We start from the raw sequence: 27,786 nt of genomic DNA on the forward strand, positions 1-27,786 counted from the left end.
CTAGCCATTAGAGAGATGCAGACTAAAACCACAACGAGATACCACTTCACACAGGACAGAATGGCCATCATAACCAAATCAACAAACAAATGTTGGAGAGGTTGTGGCAAAAAAGGAAGCCTGATACACTGTTGGTGGGAATGCAGACTGGTGCAGCCACTGTGGAAACAGTATGGAATTGCCTCAAAAAACTAAGATGGAACTGCCTTTTGATTCAGCGATGCCGCTGCTGAAATTATACCCTAAGAATCCTGAAACACCAATTCAAAAGAACCTGTGCACCCCAATGTTCACAGCAGCAGCACAATTTCCGGTAGCCAAGTGCTGGAAACAGCCCAAGTACCCATTGATAAATGAGTGGAGCAGAAAAACTGTGGTACATTTACACAGTGGAATAATACACAGCAAAAAAAGAGAAGGTAATCCCACCTTTCGCAACAGCATGGATGGAACAAGAGAGTATTATGCTGAGTGAAATAATCCAGGCAGTAGAAGACAGATATCATATGATCTTGCCTAGAAGTAGAACCAAATCAACAAAACAAACGAGCAAATAAGAACCAAGAAGCAGAGACCAGAGACACGGAACTAAAGAACAAACGGACTGTGACCAGAGGAGCAAGGGGAGGGATATAATGGGGTAAAGAATTGAAAGGATCAAGTCGAGAAACATATACAAAGGACCCATCGACGAGGAGAATGGGTGGGGATTGTCTTTGGGAGTGGGGGGTTGGATGGAGCAGGGGAGGGCAATGGAGCAAAAATGGGCACAACTGTAACCGAACAATAAAATAAGGAAGTAAGCAAATAAATAAATAAATAACTCAATGTTTGACTTGAGAAAACCTGTACAGAGCACAGCTAAGCTCATTAGAGACAATATGTCCCAAAACGTCCATGCAAGAGAATATTTCTAAAAAGGACCCCCTGGTTATTGGGGTCCTTTTTTTTACTTAGTGTAAGTATTATAAAATAGTTACTAAATGATGAAATGTACTTTTTACTTGCAGATATATAGAAATGGTAACATCATATTTTTTCCATTTTTTTCCTGGAATCATTGTTTATTTGTATGGAACTACTGGTTATGGCACCTAATGCTGGGATACAATCTCCCCACCCACACACACACAAAAGGAAAAAACCCTGAGACTGGTATAGTAATAGTTATTTCGATTACAAAAACATGTGCTCTGGGAATCTGATCATGAGATTTCTTTGGGGCATTTAAAATGTGATTGCATTCGTAAAATTTTTATGAACGATCTGATTGAAGGAAGTTGAAAGGCGTTGTATAATGTGGGGTACAACTCCGTTCGGGCATTTACTATCTTTCCAACAGCTCTTCAGTAAGTATCTGCTTGTGCCTGGCACATAGTATTGGGGATATACAGTGTATCTGAAAACAAGCTCTCACCCTTAAGAAGCTTGCGTTGTAGACTGAAATGTAGACCAAAAATGTATGCGATGATTCATTAAATATTTGCAATTTGTAATTGCATCTACGAAGAAAATAAATACAAGTAAGTATAATCAAATTGACTAACTTCTTTTTCTATTTCTTATATTTCTAGTATTGGAAGATAGTTCACAAATTCATTTCCAATGGCTGTAGCCAATCAAGAATATATTTTGTTCTTTGAGAAAAAATTTTACTTTTAAATTGCTTGTGCTGAACGTAACCTGAGAAATTTAGATATATTAACCCCTTTTGTTTTTCAGGGTTTTTGGAGCTGCCATACTTCTTACCTCTACCCTGAATATGCTAATCCCATCAGCAGCCAGAGTGCATTATGGGTGTGTCATCTTTGTTAGGATATTGCAGGGACTTGTTGAGGTATGGAACTGCAGGATGACAGCATCTTAAGGTTGCCATGTTATTAAGAACCAGCAGAAAGTCTTTGGCTTGATCTATAAATAAGTTGTCTTAATTTGGTTGTGTCTATACTATGTTAAAATTTTTGAAAAATTAGGCAATCAGATATTTTATCTTCAAATGATGCTAAACTACTACTTTCCTTCTCTAGAATTGAATGGTATTAAGGGAATGCTTAGTGACTATTTGACTTAAAAAAAAGAATAGGCACTATTGTAACTGTATTGTGATAAAAAATTTTGAGTTTTCCCTTTGCTGATGATAACCCTGAATTAACATCTTTTGGGAGTTTTATACCAAGTCCCTATCGGCCTAGAATCATTATTTGAGTTGTCACTAATGTATTTCATTGAATGTATTCTTTGGGTATGTAACACTAATGACTGGCTTTTCCTCTGTTAGCCCACTGCCTTTGAAAGAATAGCATTAAAAGCTTGAGACTGGCCTACCTGTTGCCCCTTCTTTTTATATAAAATATGGTGAGAATAAATAAATCAAATAAAGTATTAAGACACTGAAAACATTTTCCTATCTCCAAACAGAAGGAAAAATTGATAAGATGAAAATAACAGAAAAAGGATAATGACAGTTGCTCCTTGGTATTGGAGAGATATTGGTTCCAGAACTTACCCCCTCTTCAACTTTGGATGCAAAAATCCGTGGATGTTCAAGTCCCTCATCTAAAACAGTGTAGTGTTTGTGTATAACCTATGTATAGCCTCCCATACACTTTATACCATCTCTGGATGAATTATACTACCCACTACAAGGCAAATGCAATGTAAATAGTTGTTACACTCTATTGTTTAGGGAGTAAAACAAGAAAACAGGTCTGCACGTTTTTAGTACAACCATGGTAGACCCACCTACAATAGTGCATGTCAGCAACAAAGGTAACATTTTTTCCCTAATATTTTTGATCTGAAGTTGGTTGCATCTGAAGATGCAGACTTGTGGCTACAGAGGGCCGACTGGACTTTAAGGGCCTTAAGTTCTAGACACTTCTTTGAGGAAGTATGGTTTTCAAGGATCTAAGCTTCACCTTCCTTTGCATGGATTCCTTATATTTGGGAGTCACTGAGTGTAATGTCTCACAAAAAGACATTCTAAATTTCTCAAACTTCAGATTTGCAGATAAACTGGGTAACGTAGAATCTTTTATTTTACTTTGATCAGAAGAATGTTGAGGTAGTAATAATGTTTGAAGGGTGGGGAGACTTTGAACAGGTCTCTAAAAAGAGGCCATGTCTTACCTGGTCTGGGATGAAAGTTTTAGAATGTAATTTCAGGGAGTCAGCAAATTCCCATGAATAGCATCTTACTTTTGTGCTCATTCTAAGGATACAGCATCAGAAAGGGAATGTGCATGTTGTCCAATGACCCTGGATCCTAAATGGTGACGTGTGTCTTCCCTCATCACAGGGTGTCACCTACCCAGCATGTCATGGAATATGGAGCAAGTGGGCCCCGCCTCTGGAGAGGAGTAGGTTGGCAACCACCTCCTTTTGTGGTGAGTGCTGTGTGCTGGTGTAGTTACGTTGGGTGAAAGTTTAGAAACAACTTGAATAAGAATTGAAAATTGGTAAAGCTCACCTGTAAAACCATTTGGGGAGTGTGTCTGTCTGTATGGGGGTATATTCATGAGAAAAGGTTTCCTGACCACTATTTCAATTTATGTAATTCTTATTGGTCTCCTTAACTCCTCTATTTCTTCTAGTGCTTTGTATTTTTCTACTTCATCCATTTTATCTAGGTTTTCAAAATATGTATGAATGATTTTAATATAGTTTTTAAAATTTAATTTTTATTATAGTCTCATTTTTAAACTATTATTTTGTCTTGGGTAAGTTTTATCTAGTTGTATAGTCTTGTATTCCTGGCTAAATATGTAGGCATCTGCGTGTGTTTGGAGGTGTATGTGTGAGTGTGCGTGTACCCAAGTGTACAAGTGTGTGTTTGTGTAAGTGAACCAAAGAACGTGAGATAAAAAGTCAAGAACTTTTGCCCTGGCTGATGTAGCTCAGTGGATTGAGCACAGGCCTGCGAACCAGAGGATCACGGTTCGATTCCCAGTCAGGGCACATGCCTGGGTTGCAGGCTGGTTTCCTGCAGGCCAACTCCCAGCAGGGGACGCACGAAAGGCAACCATACATTGATGTTTCTCTCCCTCTCTCCTTCTCCCCTAAAAATAAATAAATAAAATTTTAAAAAAAGTTAAAAAAAAAGTCAAGAACTTTTATTGATCTCACTTCCTTTCTCCTATTCTCCCTCTACGTTAGGTTCCTATGCTGGAGCTGTGATTGCAATGCCTTTAGCTGGCATTCTCGTACAATACACTGGCTGGTCTTCAGTATTCTATGTCTACGGTATGTTGCATTTCTGTACGATAGGGTGAAAAGAAATGTGCATAATCCAAAACAATGAGATAGATCACTAAATATACTTCTATGTTTACTTATTTTTTCCCCATTAAAAATTCTTTCCTTATACTCTGAAGAGATCAAGGAAAGTGTTCTATGTCTATGATTTTCCCTGCGTTGTTATATATTGCTTAAAAAAGCAGCCACATTGCTGATGGCAACTACGTGATGTATGGTATATATTGCCCTTAATTATGAATAAAAAATGAAGTCAGCTCTTGATTTGAAGCTGATTGAGAGGAAAGAGCTAGGCAGCACCATTCCTCCTCTTTGCCACTGTTCTCGGCCAGCCCCCTGATCGTGCCTCGTCAAGACAGAATAGGGCTAGAAAACTGGACAGCGAGGGGCATGTCAACAAAACAAATCAGTTTGGTGATGAAATATTAGCAGTCTCTTGCAGCAGCGGCACATTTTGTTCTCATTTCCTCTGAATTAAAGGAGATTCAGTTCCCAAATAGAAATGTAACAGTGACAAGAAGCCAAGTTCATATTCCCTTTCTGTTTTACTTTGTAACTAGAAGCCGACAGCTTACAACTGGAAAGTACCCCTACAGTCTCTTTCTAAGAAACAATTTTTTTCAATGAGGAAAGTAAAAAGTATAAGAGAGATGGATTCCAGCTGATATTATCATTGATTAATACCATCTTTGAAGATGGGCATGAGATTCTGAAAGATTGATGAAGTCCTGTGGTCGAACAGAGCAGTTATCTGGCTGTTTCCAAATTTGCCATGATCCATTTCCATTTTGAAATGTTCTCAGCAGAGCAATTCCTTATGTTTGTAGAATGTTATTAAATACACTTCACAGGAGGGACTCTTGTCCTGGCTCAAAAGCCCCGTGTGGCTTTTGGGTTTATGAATGCTCGAAATTGAAGCCATACATGCATATGTACATATTTTTTTCTGGGGAGATCTTTTTATCAAATTTTAATTCATATCTTCCATTGGACTTTCAAAGGTTCATCATTCAAAAATTTTAAGCATTTATACGTCGGGTTTATAGTACAAGTTGGAGTGGCCATCCATTAAATCCTCCATTTTGTGCCTTAGTCAGTTACTTAACTGAAGACATGATACGGCTTCAAAGTAAGGACGCTAATTTCCACAGAGTATTTTTAAAAACCAGTCTCATTAGTTCAAGTTATAATTTATTTAATGCCCATCCTTGAATGGTACACAGTTTAAATAAGGTAATCTGAAAATATCATATCATAGTACTTGCTTACTTGCTGTATATAACAGAAATTGGGTCTTTGGGCCACACATTTAATATTGATAGTTTAAAACTTAGGTAAAACCTGCACAGTGACTAAAGTTTTAAAAATATAGTTATACAAGGTAGTGGAAAAGTGGGTTTATAGTTGTTCATATGGAAAATAATACAATAATTAATAAATAATAATCCAAGAATAAACTGTGTTTCATGAACTTACAGCTGCGAACCTACTTTTGCTGCACTCTGTAAAAAGCAATTAGCTGAGTGTCTGGCACTTTTGATGTATTCAGAGAGTGGTCGTGAGAATGACTTCTACATTGTAAGAGCTCTCGGTTATCGTGTTCTTATTTGGAGATCCCACGGTGGTAGTTGCTTTATGCATTATCTCCTTTAGCTTTTCTTTGCCACATGTTAGAAAAAAATGAATTATTATCCCATTTTATAGTGGATGTTTAGAGAGATTCAGTTGCTGATCAGACTGTGTAGCTAATGGGTGACACAGTTAGGATCAGACTGTGAGAGAGTCGTATTCTGTTATCGCTGCACTACATGGGATTTCCACTATCTGACCCCAAATTGTGTGTGCTGTCACGTTTAGTCATTAACAGAAGCATGGCACATCAGAATCTATGGTATTAAGGAACACTTCTTAGAGATTGAGCAAGCAAAAAAAATACTATAAATATATTATATATCATATATAATATATTATATATAATAATATATTATATATTATATATTTATGATATATTATATCATAAATATACGATCAGGGACATTTAGATTATTTATACTATAAATATATATTATATATAATATATATTTATGATATATTATATCATAAATATACAATCAGGGACATTTAGATTTTTACTCAAGAGAGAAAGAACAGCATAAGGCAAAAACAAAATGGCCAGCTGCTGAGAAATGAGAATAAATCCCATGAAGTTCTTTCTATTATTAATGCTTCCAGATTTATACTGCACAATAAGGGCATGTTTTAATAGTCAGTGCTAAATAAAGAAGGGGGTGGAAAGAATTTAGAAGCTGTTTATTTTTCTGACATTTATAACTTTCATGTGCCCTGAAATTGATCAATAGGCAATAGCCTGTGCTGAAAATAATATGGCCTACAGTCACATGAATTGGGAAATGTTACTGCATTAATTATAGGAGCCCATTTTTCAATGTCCAATAGTCTCTCAGGCTACAATTATTTTCTAGGTTTTATTTAATAGTCTGTTTACTAGCTCTAGCAGTGCTATCAGGAGGGGTAAATGAACATTTGTTTTCTCTGGAAATGCAAGCCACTCTCATATATGCAAAACAGGCCAATCGCAAAAGTATTAACTCCTCAGAAAATCTTTTGAGGACAGAAATTTTTGTCCTAGTCATAATATTTTTTCTCATGTAGCAGAGTGCCTGGAAAAGTAACTGCTCATATATATCCTTGATAGATACATGAACATGTTCCAAACCACAGCATTTGATCATTATTTTTTGTGGGTATCAGCATGATTTAAAAAAGAGAGACAAACACAGGACCAGCCCTCAGAAAAACTGAAGTGTGGTGACAAAAGGCAAGAAGAGATAGCTGAAGTCAGCTGCAGAAACATTAACTCGAACTGATGTTCTGTAGTATGTGTTTGCCACAAGATATGTGTCGTCTTCTTCCAGCAAGTGACTGTTAAGTGGATGTACAGTGGTTTTCTTTGACTTCCTCCTTTTGAACTCTTGCTTACAGGAAGCTTTGGGATGATCTGGTACATGTTTTGGCTTTTGGTGTCTTATGAGAGTCCTGCAAAGCACCCTACTATTACAGATGAAGAACGTAGGTACATAGAAGAAAGCATTGGAGAGAGTGCAAATCTTTTAGGTGCAATGGAAGTAAGAATTTTATTATGGTGTATATTTCTATTCTTATTCTCCATCTCATCTCCCTTCAACCAACCGAATTATTTTATATGTCCCTATTCAACAAAACTAATTTGGTATCAGTCATTTTTTTTTTACTTTATNATCTGGTACATGTTTTGGCTTTTGGTGTCTTATGAGAGTCCTGCAAAGCACCCTACTATTACAGATGAAGAACGTAGGTACATAGAAGAAAGCATTGGAGAGAGTGCAAATCTTTTAGGTGCAATGGAAGTAAGAATTTTATTATGGTGTATATTTCTATTCTTATTCTCCATCTCATCTCCCTTCAACCAACCAAATTATTTTATATGTCCCTATTCAACAAAACTAATTTGGTATCAATCATTTTTTTTACTTCATTCATTATTTCCTGACTTACTTAGACATTTTTGCTACTTCTTCCATTATCTTTGTTAAGCATCTTCAGACATGCCCTGTGTTATTGCTATGACTGTAAACATAAATGAGTTTGAAAAACAGTTCAGTGTGGTCCATAATCTAAACAAATTTAACCACTAGTTAATTCTAGATTGTAGGAAATGCCAAATCACTAAATCACCTAACACAGTCATGGAAAAGACTATTTTTTGTTCATTAAATAGTCTAAATGTAGGTTTTGTATATGTGTACTTATATGTGGTTTAGTAAATACGAAAGCATTAGAATGCCAGTAATAGTTAATGGGAACATATTCTTAATATAGTAATCCTTTTTTGATGAAGTGTTACCATTTTCGGGATTATTATTATGAAGATCAAGTATTATAAAGAAAATGTGGTGAAGCCTTTGTTCCAACCATAATTTGGTTTTTTGGGAAAGGATCTGTCTTTCAAGAGTGAAATGCAGTTTTATGTCAATAATGCGAACATTTTAGACCATGTTACATTACTATATCACGAATAGTAAGTAGTAAATAGATATGGTATCCTGTTTAAAAACTGGTGAATAAGCGTATTGCATTTAGACAGGTTCAGTAATTCAGCACTTAATCAGTAACTCAATTTCCTTCTGCTAAGAGTTGAGGGGGCGCGTGCCCTGGCTGAGGAACCCGTGCCCCTCGTATGTTTCTCCTCTTTCTCTGCAAGGCTCTTCCCCACCTTCTAATTGTATTTCATTCCAGCTGTGCTTCTCGGCTTCATTTGTTAGAGAAGACCTGTCTTTGACATCTCATTGTAGGTGAAAGGTCTGTCACCCATTGTTGCTATGGATATGTATCTTGGCCTTTAACAAGTAAGAAAAATTCCATACTGGGTCCTATTCAGAAGTTAAACTGCTATGCTTCAGAATAATCCTTACATTATAGTTGTCTGTGAGCCAAATAGGCTGGCATTAGGATTTTCCCCTTCCGATTTTCTTCCGTGAATGGATTGATACTTTTTTTCTAATGTTGGCTATTCAACAGGCATGGGGTGATGTGGGGGTGGGGCGGGGGTGGGGCAGGGATGTGGGGTTGGCCCTGTGCTCTGTCCCACCAGCCATACTTGCTACAAGCAGAAGCTAAATATATAGGTTGATTAAAGTGAGTTAATAGCTCGGTTTCAATTTCTAGCCCAAGACTACTTGATCAGCCTATAACTTCAAGGTTAAAAGTGATTTTTTAATTTACCAGTTCTTGACAGAATGTGTGTCTATACCAGGCATACATTTTTTAAAACAATCAGAAATTTAGTCTAAGTGAAAACCAGTTTCTGAAATGACCCCCAGAAGAGCATGGATAATCTTAAAATCCTCATTTTCTATCACGACTTTTTAAACATAATATTTTATATCTTATTAATATTTTGTACTTTCTTTTAGCTTCAAAGTAAATTTTTAAAAATGAGATTAGGTGGGAGTAGAACTTATACTTTATTTTGAACTTTTATTGTGAATAAACTTAATATGGAAAGACAGTAACAGGAACATCCATGTATCCACTGCACAGATGCAACAGTCGGTAACATGTTGCCTTATTATTTCACTTGCTTTTTTGCTGAATAACTTTAAAGTAAATGAGATATCATAAAACTTTATCCACAAGTACCTCACAAGTATCTCTAGAAAAGTAAAAATATTCTTCTCCTTTACAAGCTAAGTGCTGCTATCAAACCCCATACAATTAAAAATAATTTCATACATTATTTAATACCAAGATATTCAAATTGCTAATATCCAGTCCAAATTCTAATACCTAGTCTACAGTCATATGTCTTTTGTAGCTGTTTGTTTAGGAGTCTGGATCCAATTTAAGATTGCACATGCTGACTATAATGTCTCTCTTTTAAAGAAAAAGATTTTATTTATTTTCAGAGATAGGGGAAGGGAGAGGGTAATAAAGGGAAAGAAACATCAATGTGTGGTTGCCTCTCATGTGGCCCCCAATGGGGACCTGGCCCACAACATAGGCATTTGCCCTGACTGGGAATCGAACCGATGACCCCTTGGTTTGCAGCCAGCACTCAACCCACCAATCTACACCAGCCAAGGCTATCATGTCTCTTAAAAAAATTAAATATAACATACATGCAGAAAAATGCACAAAATCATAAGTGAACAGCCTGCTGATTTTTTACACACTAACTGCACGTGGGGAGCGAGCAGCCAGTCAGAATGTTGTCAGAATACCCAAACCCCCCTACAGTCCCTGACAACTTTTTAAAGTATAAAACTAGCTGCTTTTCTCTTACATTTGATGAAGTGTTTTGCAGCCTGAGGAACAAAGTTCTTAGTGGAGATAATCCTGGTTAAATAAAAGAAATACCAGACCAGCAAGAAATAGGTATTTACTTCTAATAATATTCTAAGGCTATTTATTATACAAATATCCATCATCCAGATATTCCTTACTTGACTATTTTCATTATCAGTGAATAAATATGTTTATCTGGCACCATTTTCCCAGAGCACTGAATATAAGGAGAAAACTCTGCGTTTTTTAAACCCATCTATGATGCTGTCACTTGAAATTTGTATCCAAAGCCATAGAACTTATTACACATTATTAGGACAGTCTTTTGTGTCATTTTGTTTTTTCAATCATATATATGTGTGTGTATACATGTACTTGTGATCACCACAGCATAACTTTCTACTGTATTGCTTATAAGGTGATCTGTAAAGGATTAATTAGAATCACAATTAATATTAGCAATGATGAGGTTCTATATCCAAAAATAATTACTAAATCTGTATAAAAAGTATTTGCCTCCTGTTTTTAATTTTTAATTGATTTATTGAGGTAACATTGGTTAATAAAATTATAAAGGTTTCAAGTGTACAATTTTAAGATACATCATCTGTATATTCTGTATATTGCACTGTTTACCTCACAAAGTCAGGTCTCCTTTCGTCTCCACCCACTGGATTCTCCTTACTAGCCCTGCCTGCCATCCTTTCTCTCTGCCAACCACCATACTGTTGTCTGTGTGTGTGAAGTTGTTTTCGTTTGTTTGTTTGTCTTGTTTGTTCATTTGTTACTTTCAGTTTTATATCCCCCTTACGCGTGCCTTCTCTTTTACTAATTTGGTCCCAAGCTAGCATTAAACAGAACTATTTTAGGTTATTGTTTCTTCACCAAACAGTATCTTGGTGTTCAAAATAAAGTGATAGAGAAAGTGTTTGAAAACTTGAGAAATATTTTAAGGTATAAAAATTAGTCTTCAGATACTTGTTTTACTGTGTATTTAGGCATATACAGGATATTAAGTATCCTGGATTTTTTTAAATAGGTGTTATAAGCAAAGCTAATCATATTTAGGTTAATTTTGAATGTCTCGAATATCATAACTAACTGCAGTCATGTGCCCGTTAATGACTGACACACTTTGAGAAATGAAGCGTTTGCTGGTTTAGCTGCTGTGTGAACATCATCGAGTGTGCTTACACAAGCCTGGATGGCATTAGCCTGCTGCTGTAATTGCCTGTGCTGGACTTTCACGTGCCTGGCAATGCAGCGGGTCTGTTTACACCAGCAGCACTGCAAACATGTGAGCAACGTGTTGAACTATGGTGACTCTAGGCGATAGGCATTATTTTAGCTTCCTTATAATCTTATGAGACCACCATCATATATGTGGTACATCATTGACCAAAGTGGTGTTTTGCAATGCACGACTATGGTTATGACGTGCCTCTGGTGTGCCGGGCAGCCAAAGGCTTTAACCAGTTGTATGCCAGGCGAGTTTTACAGAGCCCAGCACTCCGGTGTCACAGAACTTATAGTGACATCCATTGGTGATCAGGGGTGTTGACAGATACGAAATGCTATCATTGTCTTTGGAGAAGGTTTGGATTATTGCACTCTCCATTTTTCACATTTTTGCTTCCCCTAGGATGTTGAATTTTCGATATTGTAGATAAAATATTTGGGAGACCAACAGGGTGACTGATTTGTCAGTGAGTTTTAGCCGAAGCATGGTCTATAACTGCACCCTGGCCCCCACCCAAGTCTTGGAAACCGAGATCTCCGCTTTAGGAATTAGTCTTGTATAAATATGGAATCCTGTATATTCCCAACGCTGAAACAATTTAATCAGAATAAGAGGCTGTCCCCTTTTTTTCCCTCCTGATGATTATTCACCCAGCTAAGGCTAACCGGCATGCTGCAATTGAGAGGTCACTGCTTCTCACCCACCTCCCACTCACGCCCCAGCACGCACATCCTGAAACCGCAGAGCGCCTGTCGTTCCTACGTAAGTTAGAAGGTATCTTAAATGGTCAGAATGGCTCTCTCTTTGGGATTTCAGAAATTCAAGACTCCATGGAGGAAATTTTTTACATCTATGCCTGTCTATGCAATCATCGTCGCAAACTTCTGCAGGAGCTGGACTTTTTACTTATTGCTTATTAGTCAGCCAGCATATTTTGAGGAAGTCTTTGGATTTGAGATCAGCAAGGTATGTAAAAACTATTTTTAACTAGTGCACCATTCTTGTAGTTAAGTGAATATTAAGTTCTTTTGCCAAGATTTTATCTTCTAAGTTCTGTGAGATATTTATTTATTCAGTCAACAAATACCTTCTGGGAAACAAAGACTAAGGAAGATATTTGTCAGCTGCCTTCAAATACCTGCTAGAAACTGCTCTTTGTTGCGGGAAACGCAGACAAAACAGACTGAGTCTCTGCTGTCATAGAGCTTATATCTCCGCTGGGGTGGGCATCAGTGTTGCCCTTTGTGTGCAATTGAATATAACCTCTTTTAAATGTCAGGTTAGAGACAATATAGCAGTGAATGAAAAAGTATTTTATTAAGGTGGAATTGTAACTACCAATCTAACTCTTCTCCAGTGCTCTCACCAACCTGCCTGGCTAAAAGATTTGAACATAAAAAAATATCTGAAAGTATTTTGTATGTTATTTATTTAGTTTATTCATTAAACAATTATTTGTTGAACATGATGTGTGAGGTTTTGTGTTAGATTCAGAAATAAGGTAAGAACGTGGCTCCTGCCCTCAAGGGGCACACAGGTTGGTGGTGTAGACCAAAAAACACGTAAATAAAAGTTGCCAATTATAGCACAGTATGCTAACAGCTACAGGCCTGTGTTCATAGCCATGGAATTATAATCATTTTTCTATAAGGATTTTCTATAAGGGTAAAACAAACATAATAAGACCTACCACTTTATATTTATATAGGGTTTGAAATTTACAAGGCCTTCATATTCATGAACAACCTGGTGTAGTTGAAGTCGGGATAATTATCCCCATTTCTCTTGAACTGATGTCGAAACTAGAAATGGCTGTTAAATTGCCTGAAGCCAAGCTGGTAATAAACGACAGAATCAAATTTAAGCCCAGATCCTTTGGTTTGTTTCAGTTCCCTCTCCTATGCCATTTAAATTCAGGTAAACCATATCTTAATTTAAGCATTCAGCAAGTATTTGTTAAATTCCATCTCTGTGGCAAGCCCTTCACTGAGTCCCGAATGCACTTGTCTGTGCTGGCAATGGACTTGCCAGTCCTCTTCACGTCATTACGTAAGTCCAGCTGGGCTCGCTATTCATGTTCTGTCTCTACTTGAAACACTATCCGAGGCCTGGAACTGAAGGAAGCCTGAGTTTAGGAGCAGCTATTCTAAGAGCTCTTTTGTAAACCCTGTTTCTAAGGAAACTGTTTCCTCCATTGCTGAGAAGAATGGCTGCTTTAGACAGGGCTCTTCTCTCTGGGGCTGATCAAACATTGCAGGGTAGCCTTTGGGAGCTTTGAGAGGTGTTGCGCTTCTCAACAAAGGCTGCTGGAGGTGCGAGTTCATTTTCATAATCTAGGACAAGTATGACGCTGAGAGGCTATTGATAAAGTCCAGTCTCATGGGCGGGAGGGAAGGAACCAACTGATGTTAATGAAACTGCAGGGTCAATTCTGGCCCTGTAGCTCCAGGTAATTGAAAGTGCTTGAATAAATGCAATGATATTTTACAAAAACTAAATATAATAACTAGATAGCATAATTTAATTCACTTATTGTATTTTTAACTAAAATTGTAAATAAATTCTACACACAGAGATTGGCTTGAAGATTTTGATTATACTCGTAAAAAAAAAGTCTCTTGACTTACCTGCAAAACATGTAAAGGAGGTAAAGAAGAAAATACGTCATGGACTTTGGACCTGGGCTGACGTGGTTTAGAAACCAAACTCTATGATAAACTATACTAATAAGAATATAAAACACTTCCATCTAAAGTAAAAAAGAATTGAGTAGCTTGGAGATCTAACCTATTTTAGAGTCATTCACTATGTCAATTAGTCATCAAAACAACTCAAGTCCACAGCTGTGACACCACACTACACACCATTAGAAAATAAAACCCAATCGTTTTCTTGAAGCTTTAATCATCTAATTTGAAAAACATGTTCACATTAAATAATAAACTTACCTGGAACTTATCATTTGCCAGGAACTGTGCTTAAAATTATACTTAGCAAAAAAACCCCTCTCCAACATGTTTATAATGAACATTTAAAAATTACTAAGTCCATGTATGTAGTAGCACACAATTAAAATGCATTTTATTTATATTTTCTGCCTCCATAATGCTTAGAGAACAGCACCTTGCACATAATTATTGGTAAAAATGTGTGCTGATTAGATTTTAGATTGCCTATAAACTATATTTCATTGTATGGCAATATGACCCAATATTGATATTTGACATGAGTATGTCCAAAAAATTGATCTACATTTCTGGGTTCTTAATTTGTAGAAACTGAATAGAAAACTCATAAGAGATATATATTTAAAATGCAACTGAAATTGTTAGCCTTAAAATATAGCCTTTTTAAGGTTTCATCTAATATATTTGCCTTCCGTCTCTGTTTCCACCTCTCTCTTCTACTTGCCCTTCTTCCTAATGATAAATTTTTGCAAACATATTTGAGAGTATAAGATGGGCATATAAATGGGAATCACTCTTTAATAAGATTCAGAATAGTGTATTCTTAAACTCAAGATTTACTGACTCATAACACAGAAAAACAATATTCTCTTCTAGAACATAAAAAAGGGATCGAAGTCAAGTTACTTAGCTTTTCTTGCTTATTGTGTGGAAGTTATTACTTATTCTAGGAAATAAGTGGTCATGTGGAGAAAATATTTTTCCTACCTTTGTCCATGAAAAGTTTACGCTGGGTTCAGAAAACCAGTGCCATTAAATTGCCCACATCACTTATGAGCACGTGTATTTCTCCCCTCTGGTTTTCCTTCAGGTGGGCATGCTGTCTGCGGTGCCACACTTGGTGATGACAATTATTGTGCCTATTGGCGGGCAGATTGCAGACTTTCTAAGAAGCAAGCAAATTCTTTCAACTACGACAGTAAGAAAGATCATGAATTGTGGGGGTAAGTACTCAAGTGATGTTTGGAACATGTTTTTAGTCTGCGGAGTTCTGATTTGCATAAGCAGCTTTTTCTATACATATCAAATATGCAGATAAAGATGTCTTCACTGTTCTTTTGTAATCATTTTCCCATCTTTAGGTTTTCCTAACTCCTAGTTTTAAATAACTATATAACCAACTTAACCCTCCCCACCATCGAAACTTAAGTTTGTTTTGGTGTTCTTACTAAAACACCAGCAAGGTTTCAGTAATCCCTTTGTCTAAATTATTACTGCTACGATTATTTTTAACATGGACAGATGGAAGTGGGTTGCTAGGGCATTTTTAGCAGTTTTGGCTCACTGGGAAACTCACACGAATTTCTGAGGTGTTTTCACGTGTTTGTTTCTGAAGGTTTTGGCATGGAAGCAACGCTGCTTCTGGTCGTCGGCTATTCTCACACTAGAGGGGTGGCCATCTCATTCTTGGTACTTGCAGTGGGATTCAGCGGATTTGCTATATCTGGTAATACACGTTTTTAAAATCTGTGCTCGCGGCATCTGATTTTGGCTGGTGATGGCGAGGTGGTCTATCTACATATCTCCAGATATTCTACTCTCCACTTTAAATATTTTGACCATTGAGAAAGTTTAGTCAACACATTGCCACTAAAAATTGAATAAAAATAATAAAATATTTAGAGTGCATTCTTTAGGTTAACTGCTCGTTTTCTCACTGCTTACCCTTCTTTATTTATTTACTTATTTATTTTGGTTAAGAGAACATATCTCCTCCCTCTGTGGAGTGAGCATCACATACTAAGTATTAGAAAAGAAATCATACCTCATTTTACTCTTATTACACCCCTGAGCTGAATTATTAAAAAGTACTTATTAAGCACTTGCTCTGTACCTAGTATCTTTTAAAGAGGGTGGTGGGTGTGGAAGAAAATGTTCTGCAGGCATGTCTAAGAAGCTTGGGATGCTCTGAGTCCAAGGTGATGTGTGTATTTCAGGTTTCAACGTTAACCACCTGGATATCGCTCCCAGATATGCTAGCATCTTGATGGGCATTTCGAATGGCGTGGGCACATTGTCAGGAATGGTTTGCCCTATCATTGTGGGTGCAATGACGAAGAATAAGGTGAGATGGAACAAAACAGATGTTCAGTTGTAGCAGATTCTCTCTTATGGTTGGGGAAAGGGTTAGTATATTCTCTTTGACATTTTTTTTAATCTACTCACCACACGTCTGAGTTGGGGAGGTGATTGAGGCTCAGAAGAAAATATCTAAGAATTCAGAGTGAGTGTCTTTTCCCAACCGATAAGCGACATGCTCCTCAACACCTTTTACTATTTCTGATATTCCTGATGTAGATAAAAGTAAATGAAACCTTTTGCTCCTAGCTTATTAGAATAGGCAAGCAGAAATCTTCTGAGCTTTATTTACAAACCTCAATTCAGCCATTTCTGCAGTTATCAGTGAAAGAATATAATACTCAGCTATTTGTCCTTATATGTACAGCTTCAAAATTATGGTTTAGTAGAAGAAAATGAATAAAAAGAGTGGGAGAAAAACATTAAGTAAATCACTTGTAAATATTTTTTTAAGTTATCAGACCATAAATAGATTTGGAGTTTTATTTCGGAACCTTAGGTTTTAATTTTTTTAAGTGGTAACAGTTATACATGGGAGAAAGTTTCTGTCACAGGATTTGCTTCAGATCATCAGAATAGGGGTTTCCTCTGAAACACAGGCTGTCTGCTCTCACACATCACTTTTGTCACTGCAGTCCCGTGAGGAGTGGCAGTATGTCTTCCTGATCGCTGCCCTCGTCCACTATGGCGGAGTTATATTTTATGCAATATTTGCCTCAGGAGAGAAGCAACCCTGGGCAGACCCTGAGGAAACAAGTGAAGAAAAATGTGGATTTATCCATGAAGATGAACTTGATGAAGAAACAGGGGACATTACTCAAAATTATATAAATTATGGTACCGCCAAGTCTTATGGTGCCACCACACAGGCCAATGGAGGTTGGCCCAATAGTTGGGAAAAGAAAGAGGAATTTGTACAAGGAGAAGGACAAGACTCATACACCTATAACAATCGAGATGATTACTCATAACAAAGCTAATTGCTGGATTTATTTTTAGTGTTTGTGATTAACTTAATTGTGATTGCACAAAAATTTTAAAAATATGTGGTGTAAACATGTAAACATATCAACCAGGCAAGTCTTGCTGTAAAAATGACATAAAAACAAACTCATGAAGTTACCATCAAGTGCAATCTGTAGAAGTTGTGAAATTCCATCATTTCCATTCAGGTCATCTATTCTTGCGTTTGTGATTTAAAGGTTGACTGATCAAAAACTGTACAAGCTAGTCGTTTTTCATTGGATTCATATGAGCTAAAACTCATCACCATTTAATAAAGCACACTAAAACAGTTGGCACATTTCATCCTACAAAGGTTAGGAAGCCAAAGCTACTTGATCGCGTAAAATGCACTTATATATTTGTTACACTGTATTGCAAGATCTCATGCAGAAGTCCTGTTTTAACAAAAAATATAATGTTGTCATGTTGCCTGCATCAGATATTGACAACGTTTACTGAGTGTAAGTCATGAAGTTGGGATATCTCAATTAGAGAAGAATATTGTGGGCTAGCAACTAGCAAGGCGTACTAAATAGTTATTGTTATTACACAATGTGGAATATTTTGTTGGTTATCCGAGGGAATGTGTTACAGTGTTTTATATGAAATGTTTGGGCACCAACACATATCTGTGAACGAACTTTTAAAGTGTGGGGTATGCTTCATGTTCTTCCATTCATTTACCTAACAGTATAAGACACTTCACATTTTAATAAATCTGACTTTTCATGTAGCATATCACATAACTTTTTTGCAAAAAATATTAAGAAAAGACTTCAATGTATTTTTATTACAACTTTGTACAGGTTGTAACTTGCATTAGGAAAACAATGCACACACCATAAAGAATCTAATAAGAAATTGCTATGGAAATAGAGCCCTGAAAATGCAATATTAAACAACAAAAGAAATAGAAAATGATTTAGATATTCTTCTTCCTTAATAATTAAATACTATATAAAACTTGTGCCACAGAGCTATATATAATATAAAAAGATAAATTTAATAGAGAGATTGTAAGTAGATAATTTTATTATTTAAAGTCCCATTTAAAATATATTTGTCTTGTATAGGATGGTAAATCATGTTAAAATTATATCTCTATATATCTGTATATCTTATACATATCCATACACAGAAGCATAATAAACAATCTTCACAAAAATACCAAAAATGGCATACACCTAATGTTGGGGTAGGGGACTGCAATTTCTACTTTCATAGAGTCATAGAGTTTTAGATGGGGCAGAGGCGTTTTGCTTGTCACTTCTTAATAATACTCAACAGGAGTTGCAACATTTGTGTACCAAGCAATAAGTGCAATGCATACAATTTCCTGTCTGTATATTATCTTTATTTTGCTTGTGGTAGCTTTTCAGGTGGTAGGAATGATTTTTTTCTTTAAAAAAATTTAACATCAGACCTCTTTTTAATGTTCTAAAATGATATTCGTGTATTTCCCAATTCAACACAAAATACTCTTGGTGTATTTAATTGTCTCTTCTGGATATTTGACCTGTCCAATGTATTGTGCCAGTGACTGGAGGCCCTGCTACTGCGAACATAAAACATAAAGTTTGTTTGAAAATGCAGACCATTCTTGACCTAAAGAAAATAAAAATACCTTCTGCTTTGTGTCTCTAAGTGATGTAGTGTGATCATAGCTTTTGTTGTGTTGAATGAAAAAAATGTGGACTATTATTTTTGTTGCTGCAAAAGAAGTGTTAATAAAATGCTCTATTTATCCTTTTGTTAAAAAAAAAACTACCTTAATTTGGGTTTATTGTACGGAGATTGTAGCTTTAATGTGAATTTAACATGGGTGTGATCCAAAGAACCCAAATCAAGGCTCAAGAATAACATTTCTTTGGCCACTTGAGATTTACTAGAAAAACACGTGTTCTTCAGATTGTGTGGGATATGGCTCTGTAGAGAGTTTTACATCGAGACACAAGTCTGTGAGTCAGACTCCGTCTCTCAATGGCAATCTTCTACAATGTCTGCTAAACTTAAAGAAAATTTTAGGAAAAAAGTTCAAAACTTGTCAGCTCAGTGATACTGCCTACTTTTGATCTCACACACAGTTTTTGCTTGGCACTGCCCTGACTGTTTTATGCAGAGTGTCTGACGTAACTCCACAATGACCCTCCAGAGTAAGAATCTTTTTTAATCCAGATTACAAATGAAACCGAAGCTGAAAAGGCAATCATTCAGCTCAAAGGGATTTATGGGATGCTTTAGTTGACACTCTTATTTAACAAGCGAGGATGATGGAGGTTAGTAAAAGAAACTGACTTGATCAAGAGGACACAGAGGATGTTGTGGATTTGGAAAGAAGTTGTTATGATGATCTATATTGTTGTTTTTATTTTCTTTTTAAACCAGGTTGTTGTCGTTGTTATTATTATTATTTTAATCCTAACATGAGGATTTTATTTTTTAATGATTTCAGAGAGAGAGGAAGGAGGGGAAGAGAGAGAGAGAAACATGGATTTGTTACCTTCTGCATGTGCCCGACCAGGGATTGAACCCGTGACTTAGGCATGTGCCCTGACTGGGTTTGAACCCACAACTTTTTTGGTGTATGGGATGATGCTCCAAGATAATGCTCCAACCAACTGAGCCACCAGCCAAGGCATAAACCAGTTTTTTAAAAAATATTTTATTTATTTATCTTTAGAGGGGAAGGGAAGGAGAGAGGGAGAGAAATATCAATGTATGGTTGCCTCTCGTGAGTCCCCTGCCTGGAACTGGCCTGCAACCCAGGCATGTGCCCTGACTGGGAATCGAACCTTGATCATGTGGTTCGCAGGTCCGCGCTCAATCCACTGAGCTACACCAGCCAGGGCTCATAAACCAGGTTTTTATTTAAGAAATTAATTAAAAGATGTTTATTGCTTCAACCACTATCCCATACCCAGAACTTGCAGAGCTTCAGTGTGTGGAGGTAGGGGTTGGGGTGAGATTAGTGAGTATATTTTTGTCTTCCTGCTTTCCTCTGCGTAAAGAATAAATAGCCAGAGACCAAACCTAATTCTTAAGGAGGCTCATATGTCATCTTTGCACAACTTGATGGTAGGAATGAGAACGTTCTGAATCTAACACTATATAATGTCCCCAATTCCATAACACAAACATTTACCCTCCCTGTAAGAAAATTGCTCTGATGATGTCTCCTAACATGACCACTGGTCATACCCATTTTTTCTTTTCTCAGTCATGCAAAGTCATCTTCCTCTTCTCCCTCTTTTCCTATCTCTTTTCACATTTTCCTTCTCATCCCAATGCCCATCCCCATCTGGTTCATTATATGTGTCTAACATTTTGCAGTTTGCAAAATGCTTTTCTACGCAATACCCTCTCTCATTCACACATCCACCTTATAACATTGAAAGGCCATATATTAATATTAGTATTTTTATTTTTCAAATAAAGGGAGTGGATTGGGGTGTAATTCCTAAAGATTTGGGGCTGGAACAAGAATACAAACTATCTGGCTGCAGCAAGAGAGGAACTTATTTTCACTTTTAAATCATATTATTTTTCTGATTATAAATATAGTATGAGATAAGAAGGGACCTTTATTAGGTAAAGAACAATAAAAACAATAAAAAATAAAGGTAATCAATAACCTTGACATCCAGACATAATCACTGCTAAAGGATTTCTGGAATATTTTCTATAGAAAACACATATATAGGAAACTCACATATACTTTGTAATTTGCAAACTTGAAGTCACACTTGATCTATTATTGCAACATACTTTTACCAGCTGAAGTTTAGCATGTATATTTTCCTATTTCAGTAACAGACTTCTGTAGTCTAATATTCTGCTACATTTAAGGTATTTATTTATCCAATAACTTTCTTACAAACATTTTTTGCATCTTTGCATCATTTTCTCTTTACTTTTTGCATGGGTGCATCTTTTGGGAAAATGCAAAGACGTATATACACATTTAACATGCATAAACATGAGGGGTATTTAAATTATCTCTATAACTTACTGTTCCTATGCTTGTCTACAGAGAGTACTGTTGGCCTTTCTGGGATTCATTTATTAATTCACTTATTCCCTTAATAAGTGTTTATTAAGCACCTATACTTGGAAGTCCCTGGGCATACCATGGTGAGAAAACAGACCCAGTCTCTACTATCATGGACCCTGAAAGTCCAGTTCCCCTCCCTGAGGTGTTAGAATCACACTCAGCTGCCCAGGCAAGCCCTGGGACATGAGGCCCATGCTAACCAACCTGAGAAAAGATTTTCCTTAATCCCCAAACTTCTAACATTGGGCTGCTATCAAGCTGCAGCTCCTGTCATTCTTTTCCTTCTATAGTGTCAGAGGACAAAGCTTTTCTCAGCCTCAGACCTGCCTATGTTGCAGGGAGTCTAGGCCTTGGGGAAAGATCAGCAACAACTTTCTCCAGTGACAGAATCAGCAGGAGGGGAGGTGGGTAGGCGGAACTTCTTACGCACACGTCCCATCCAGTTCTTTAAATTTCTGTTTCTGTTTCTCCCCTGGGTTTCTAATGACATATTCATTTTCTCTTTCCACCTCTTCACCCTTGATCTACCTGCTGCCTCCTTTGGCTTTAACAACAAACAGTGGCCATTGAGATTTCATTCTTACCGCAGGGACACAATGATCAGGGAGAGCTTTTCTTTCCTTCCCTCTGCATCCGTATGCCAGACCTCCAACTGGAATTTTCATTCAACTGCTGTCAAATATACTTTATGTATGTGAGTCGATCTACACTACTCCGTCTCTTAAAACACTCACGCTTTTCTCTACCTCCCCCAGTCATCCCCCTTGAATACAGCCAGGCACCTAAAAGTTGCATAATCTGGATCTATTACCCTGTCGATTACCAAATTCAGCAGCTCTTATTGAATGAAACCCTCCACAGCTTTCACTAAGTACAAGCAAAATGAAGCAACCTCTTTCCTTTCGTTAAATCACATTCGAGGACCTGTTTTACTACTTTGTTCAATATGCGGTAGGTAGAGATCCTCGGGTTTCCAGGAGTGCGAAGCACGCTGTGGGGATGCACTACAGCCCTGTCCGTAGTTAGGTACCGGTGGAGGCTGCCCGTCTCCTTTGTCTCCTTCTCAAGGGGACTTAGAGCTGCACTCCTCGGCTCAATTGCAGTTTTTCTCTCCCTTCCTTAGTGTTACTCAGTTTGTGTTTTTCATGGTTCGTTTGTTTAATTGTTATTTAGCTTTGATTTTATTTTAAAGGAGGAAGTGAAAGAGGAATCCAATAGTAATAAGGAGAATCGTTTATATAGGGCATAGGAAATGCCAGACACTGTTCTCAGGCACTATTTATATTTATATTTATATTTATATTTATATTTATATTTATATCATTTAATCCTTGAAATAACTCTCTGTGTTAGGTACTATTGTTAACTGCACTTCAGCACTGAGAAGTTAAGTGCCTTATTCAAGGCCACACAGTTAATGGAGTAAATTTAGAATGTGAACACAAGCCTTCTGGCTCCAGGTTTTGTACTCTTCATCACTGTCCCTGAAAAGTTGTGTGACTTCAGTCAGTTTTCCTTAATGTCTCTGAGGACCATTTTTTTTTCACCTGTAGTATGGCACTCTATAATATCAAATTAGTAGTTGCTTTCGTAATTAAATAAAATAGCATATCAAGTGGTTAGCTCAGCACTCTGCACGTTAATGAGAGTTTAACAAATGTGACTTCTGCTTCCCTTTTCCCATAATGCTAAATAAATATAAGGGATTAACTCATCAATTATAACTTCAATGTCAGATTCATCATAATGAGTCATTTTGGAAACTGTCTTGAGATATTTCTATTCTTATGAAAAATGACTACGGTTGGTTACCTAAATTATTTTTCCAATTGTGTATTATAAATTTATGTGACACAAAACAATAGACACTATAGGATGCTCTATGTAAAATATAATGTATATATTTATAAAAATATAAAATACTTTATAGTGTGTAGATAGACAATAAAGACTTGAATTGAAAGGATACATACAAAAGTATTCATAGTAGTTGCATCTGGAGAGGAAGAAAGCGAATGAACTTGAGAAAACATAAAATAAATTTTAAAATTATTATTTTTTAGTTTTGAAAAGGTATGAAGAAAATATGAGAAATATCAACATTGGTTTATTCTAGGAATTCATACATGGCTTTTAATGATATTCTTCCATGGTACTTTTCTGTATTGTAAAATACAACAACAAGCAAACCTGATCAAATATTTCCCCCACATAACACACGTCTTATTGCTCTCTGGTTTTTTAAAAAAATATTTGGGCTGCCGATGAAGATATTGTCATAATCTTTAAGATTATTCGGCAGTTTCCAGAAGCTGCATAATTTAATGCAACTGCTGTGGGAGAATGTTTTTATTTTATGAAGTCAAGGTAAAGGTAAATGTTTTCACATTTTTGAAAAGGGATATGAATCCAAATGAAGTTCTTCTGCACAAAGCCAACAAAAGTCTGCATGAGAATAAATGTCACAGATGAAAGCCATCTTTCTGACAGATCTTGTCAGACTCTATTGGGCTGTTTCTCAAAGATTTCAAAAGGGGGTGTTGGGGGAAATGTCTCATTCATCAGTGCAGGGTGGGAATTATTATGTTGTCATTTGTCTAAAAGAACATTAACGCTCTCAATCCCAGTTGCAACGGGATAGCAGAAAAAAGCAGAACTGTTTGGGTTTCAGCCCTAAATCTGCCAATGCCCTTTGTATAATCCGAGGCCAGTTCCCTCAGCTCTCCAAGCTTCAGCTTCCCGTCTGGGAAATGAAGGATTGGTTAGCCTCGCTGGTTCCTAAAGATCCTCCCAGCTCTGAAGCTCTGAAATTTTCTAACTGTATTCTTGCTGGCAAATAGCTGTTTCTCAAGTCAACTTAGAGAAATATTATAATTGTTCTCAGGATTCCCCCCAATATAAAACTAAATGTGTACTCTCTGCCTACAGTCCTACAGACTATTTTAATCAGCCACCCAGCTCAATAGCTAACAGATGGACAATATTGGAGCCCCCAGCTTTGGTGGGCTTCTGTCTTTGTTGCTCCTTTCTTCTGGACTCGCAAGGAACCCCTTACACATGTGCACAGAACTTTGGGTTTGAGGATTTCATGGAATCCTTCATTAACTAAGTACCCTGCAACCCCTATGTGCGAAAAACATGAGTTGAAATTTTAATAACAGGTCCCACTCAACTTGTACTAGTTGAACGGGATATATTCCAGAGTCCTGGAATTGAGAAGGCTGGAAACATGTGCTCCACCCTTCTCCTGTCCTAGGTGGGGAAGCTGCAGCGAGAAGAGCGAAGTGGCTTGTTAATTAAGGTCTACCCAGCTAGTCCGCAGCAGCAGGATAGTGGGAGATTATTTCTTGGGGTTCACAACAGTGCCTTGGAGAGAGTTAAGAACCTCTCTTTCAGTGAGTTAGAGGGTTTGTCAAGCAATAAGTATTTATTGAGAGTGTTTATTAATAGTATTTATTAATGTGGCAAGTACTAGGAACACAGTGGGGGGAAAGTTTAGATGGATCCTGTTCTCACAGACGCTACATGCAGTGGGAGTGACAGTGCACAATGAGCAGAAAGATAAATTACCATTGTGATAGATGCTTCGAAAGCAGAGTATAGGTGCTTTGAGAATTTCAAAAGGGAACTTGATCCAGAATACGGGTTGAGGAAAGTTTCCTTGGGGTGTGACATATAATGTGAAACTTCAGAGGTGAGTGAGTTAGCCCGACAGAGCATGCTAGGAAGAGTTTCAGAAACAGGAAATGGTATTTGCCTTTAACATTTTTTCTTCAATTTATTTGGAAATGCCATGCACATGTCTTTTGTTCCTCATGCTATATCCGCAGTTTAAGGTAGATTAGAAATTCAACAAATAAGGCAGGGAAGAATGCATGGCCATATTTGACATGCAAGCAAAATGATATTATCCTCCTTATTAAATTAATTCTTTTTTCAGTAGGGAAGTCAGAGAAAAAGATAGAGAAAAGATATGAACTAGACTTTGAAAGTGAAATAGATGTTTGTCCACCTTCTAAGTAGAGGAAAGGCAGAGAGGCAGCGGCTCCATCCCCAGCAGATCATGGAGGCGTAGCTATCATGGCGTGTGTGGAGGGGCGAGCAGGTGGTATGGTGAACTATCAAGTGTGCTGAGGAGCATGTATGAGGCTGAGTGGGACAACGAAGCTGATAGTGCAGTGCCTTCAATGCCAGACTAAAGTGTTCAGATGCTATCTTAAAATGAAAGAATTTTTTGTGGGACTGAGATCAGATCTGTCTTGCAAAATGTTGCAAGGAGTGAGGAGAGACTGGAAGCTGACTCTGTACAAGAGTGCCATGGGAACATCGGGGGTGGTGGTGGTGATGGTTGCCCTGGGAGCCATGGGGCTTTCCAGATGTCAAGACAAGAGTTTGGCATAGTCATTCCTTCCATACCTACCCAACTCAAACCCAAGAGCCGATGTGGATAATAAAACATATTCACAAATACATGATTTATGCTTCTTTCCCTTGGCATAATCATTCCACGACAGTTATCCACTTGTCTCAGGCTTCCAAAACTCTATTGAAAGAACCACATACAATATTTATTATAACACAGTTTTTCTTTGTTCTCTCTCAAAATTCTGTCTAAAATTCGAGGTCATACACAAGAAAAAGATAAAATGTCTCCGTTTTTCACTTTGTTTTCTTTCTTGTCTCTAGGGACATATTTATTCCAGAGGTATCCTCAAGTTAGTCTCTCCTCCAGGAAATCAATGCACTCAACCCAGGGAACAATAGTCTCGTCTTAATGGTAGATTCAGCTTAAGCTCTGACCATATCCCCATCACCTTTTTTGCGCTTTTTTTCCACTGTATTTATTCCTCTTTTTTTGACAGACCATGGTTCTTTATGATGAGTCTGGAAACATGAATAAAATCTATGTATCACTAGGGGGCCGTCACAGACAAACTTGTGCCTCTTCATCAGTAATGATGGACATTATGGTTGCCTGTGTTAAGGATTTATTTTTAAAAACACAGAAAGGACTGGGTGATCAATTACATCCCCCTCACTAAGGGTTACCAAGCACAACGAGGTGAACATTGGATTCGGCTTTACGTCACACTTTCAACCTCTTACGAGCAAATGACTTCATTTCTTCAGCTCTGTAATCCTCTTCTGCAAAACAGGCATGACAAGGCACCGCGAACGGGGGTAAACATCAAGTGAGACCATTTGACTTGCAAGCTTTGCAAATCTTTATAAGGTGCCACACAAATGCAGAGATTTCTGGTTCCTCCATTTGGGTGAAGGAAGTAGCTCTCGGCAAGACCCTCCCAGTAAGATGGAAGCACATGACTGGATGTAAACGTGTCAGACAGTGACTATGAATATTTTATGACATGTTACATTTCCAAAATGCCTCCAGACAGCCTCCCTTAATTGTAGCCTCACTCTAGTACTTTAATGTAGAATGGAGAAAGGTCCTTGTTCCCATTTATTTTCAAATAAAAAATAGAGACTTAGTGGTAGCCTTTGATTCGTCGATTTGGGGTTAGTAGCAAGGACTGGGGCTAATCAGGTACTTCACAGCACTCCTTCTTGGATGGGATAAACCCAAAGAAAATAAATCCCAAGATGGGTGGTCATTGGAAAGAACTGCTCTTCGAGGGGGGGGGAGGTTTAGTGGGGACACCCTTGGGTGCACATGGGCAGGAGAAGCCATGTGACTTCATGGAATCCCTGTGTGGGGCAAGAAGAAAGAGAACCTGAGAGGGAAGGGGATGGGTCTGGTGCATCATTATGATCTGTGCTCACCGACAGGAAGTTGCTTTTATTTCCATGTAGCCCTTAATCATTAGTGTCTTATTCTTTGTGCTTAAACTGTGCTCCCCAACAATCTCACTGAAGGTAGGAATCACATCCTCTTTATTTCCTAAGTTCCCACAAAACCAAAACCATGCCTCTCACATAATAAATACCAAAGCAAGTGGAGGGAAATTTAGACCATCTCTGTATCAGTTTCCTAGGACTATCATAATCAAGTATAAAGTAGGTGGCTTAGAACAACAGAAGTTTATTGTCTCACAATTCTGAAGATCAGAAGTCTGAAATCAAGGTGTGTGGACAGGGTCATGGTCTTGCTGAAGGTGCTAGACAATGGTCTGTTCCAGGCCTCTCTTCGTGTTGGGTGCTTCCTTGGTTTACGGCAACATAACTCCAGTCTCTGCATGGCATTCTTCTTTCCGTGTGCACGGCTATCTCTTTACATGCCATTCTTTTCATAAAGACACCCGATGTATTGGCTTAGAGACTGGCTGAGTGTGACCTCATCTTAACCAATGACATCTGCCACAATCCTATTTCCAAATAAGGTGGTC

At 37.4% G+C, this 27,786-nt stretch overlaps 1 protein-coding gene across 2 annotated transcripts in view; it reads left to right on the plus strand.

The window, feature by feature from the left end:
- Positions 1–19,029, plus strand: part of SLC17A6 (solute carrier family 17 member 6) — a 39,965-nt gene extending 20,936 nt beyond the window's left edge. Inside the window, exons 4-13 of one of the 2 annotated variants that reach the window (XM_037040392.1) lie at positions 1,723–1,837; positions 3,299–3,386; positions 4,156–4,242; positions 7,258–7,280; positions 7,542–7,661; positions 12,155–12,304; positions 15,116–15,248; positions 15,641–15,751; positions 16,242–16,369; positions 17,019–19,029. In XM_037040392.1, coding sequence (XP_036896287.1) covers positions 1,723–1,837; positions 3,299–3,386; positions 4,156–4,242; positions 7,258–7,280; positions 7,542–7,661; positions 12,155–12,304; positions 15,116–15,248; positions 15,641–15,751; positions 16,242–16,369; positions 17,019–17,354 — 1,291 coding nt within the window. In that variant the 3' untranslated portion in view covers positions 17,355–19,029. Of the gene's footprint in view, positions 1–1,722; positions 1,838–3,298; positions 3,387–4,155; positions 4,243–7,257; positions 7,401–7,541; positions 7,662–12,154; positions 12,305–15,115; positions 15,249–15,640; positions 15,752–16,241; positions 16,370–17,018 lie in introns of both variants that reach the window. The other variant, XM_037040391.1, reaches the window with a different exon arrangement.
- Positions 19,030–27,786: the final 8,757 nt, after the last annotated feature.

This window comes from Sturnira hondurensis, unplaced genomic scaffold, assembly GCF_014824575.4.
Source record: "Sturnira hondurensis isolate 20B ecotype Veracruz unplaced genomic scaffold, ASM1482457v3 Scaffold0002638, whole genome shotgun sequence".
Classification (NCBI taxonomy): Eukaryota; Metazoa; Chordata; class Mammalia; order Chiroptera; family Phyllostomidae; genus Sturnira; species Sturnira hondurensis.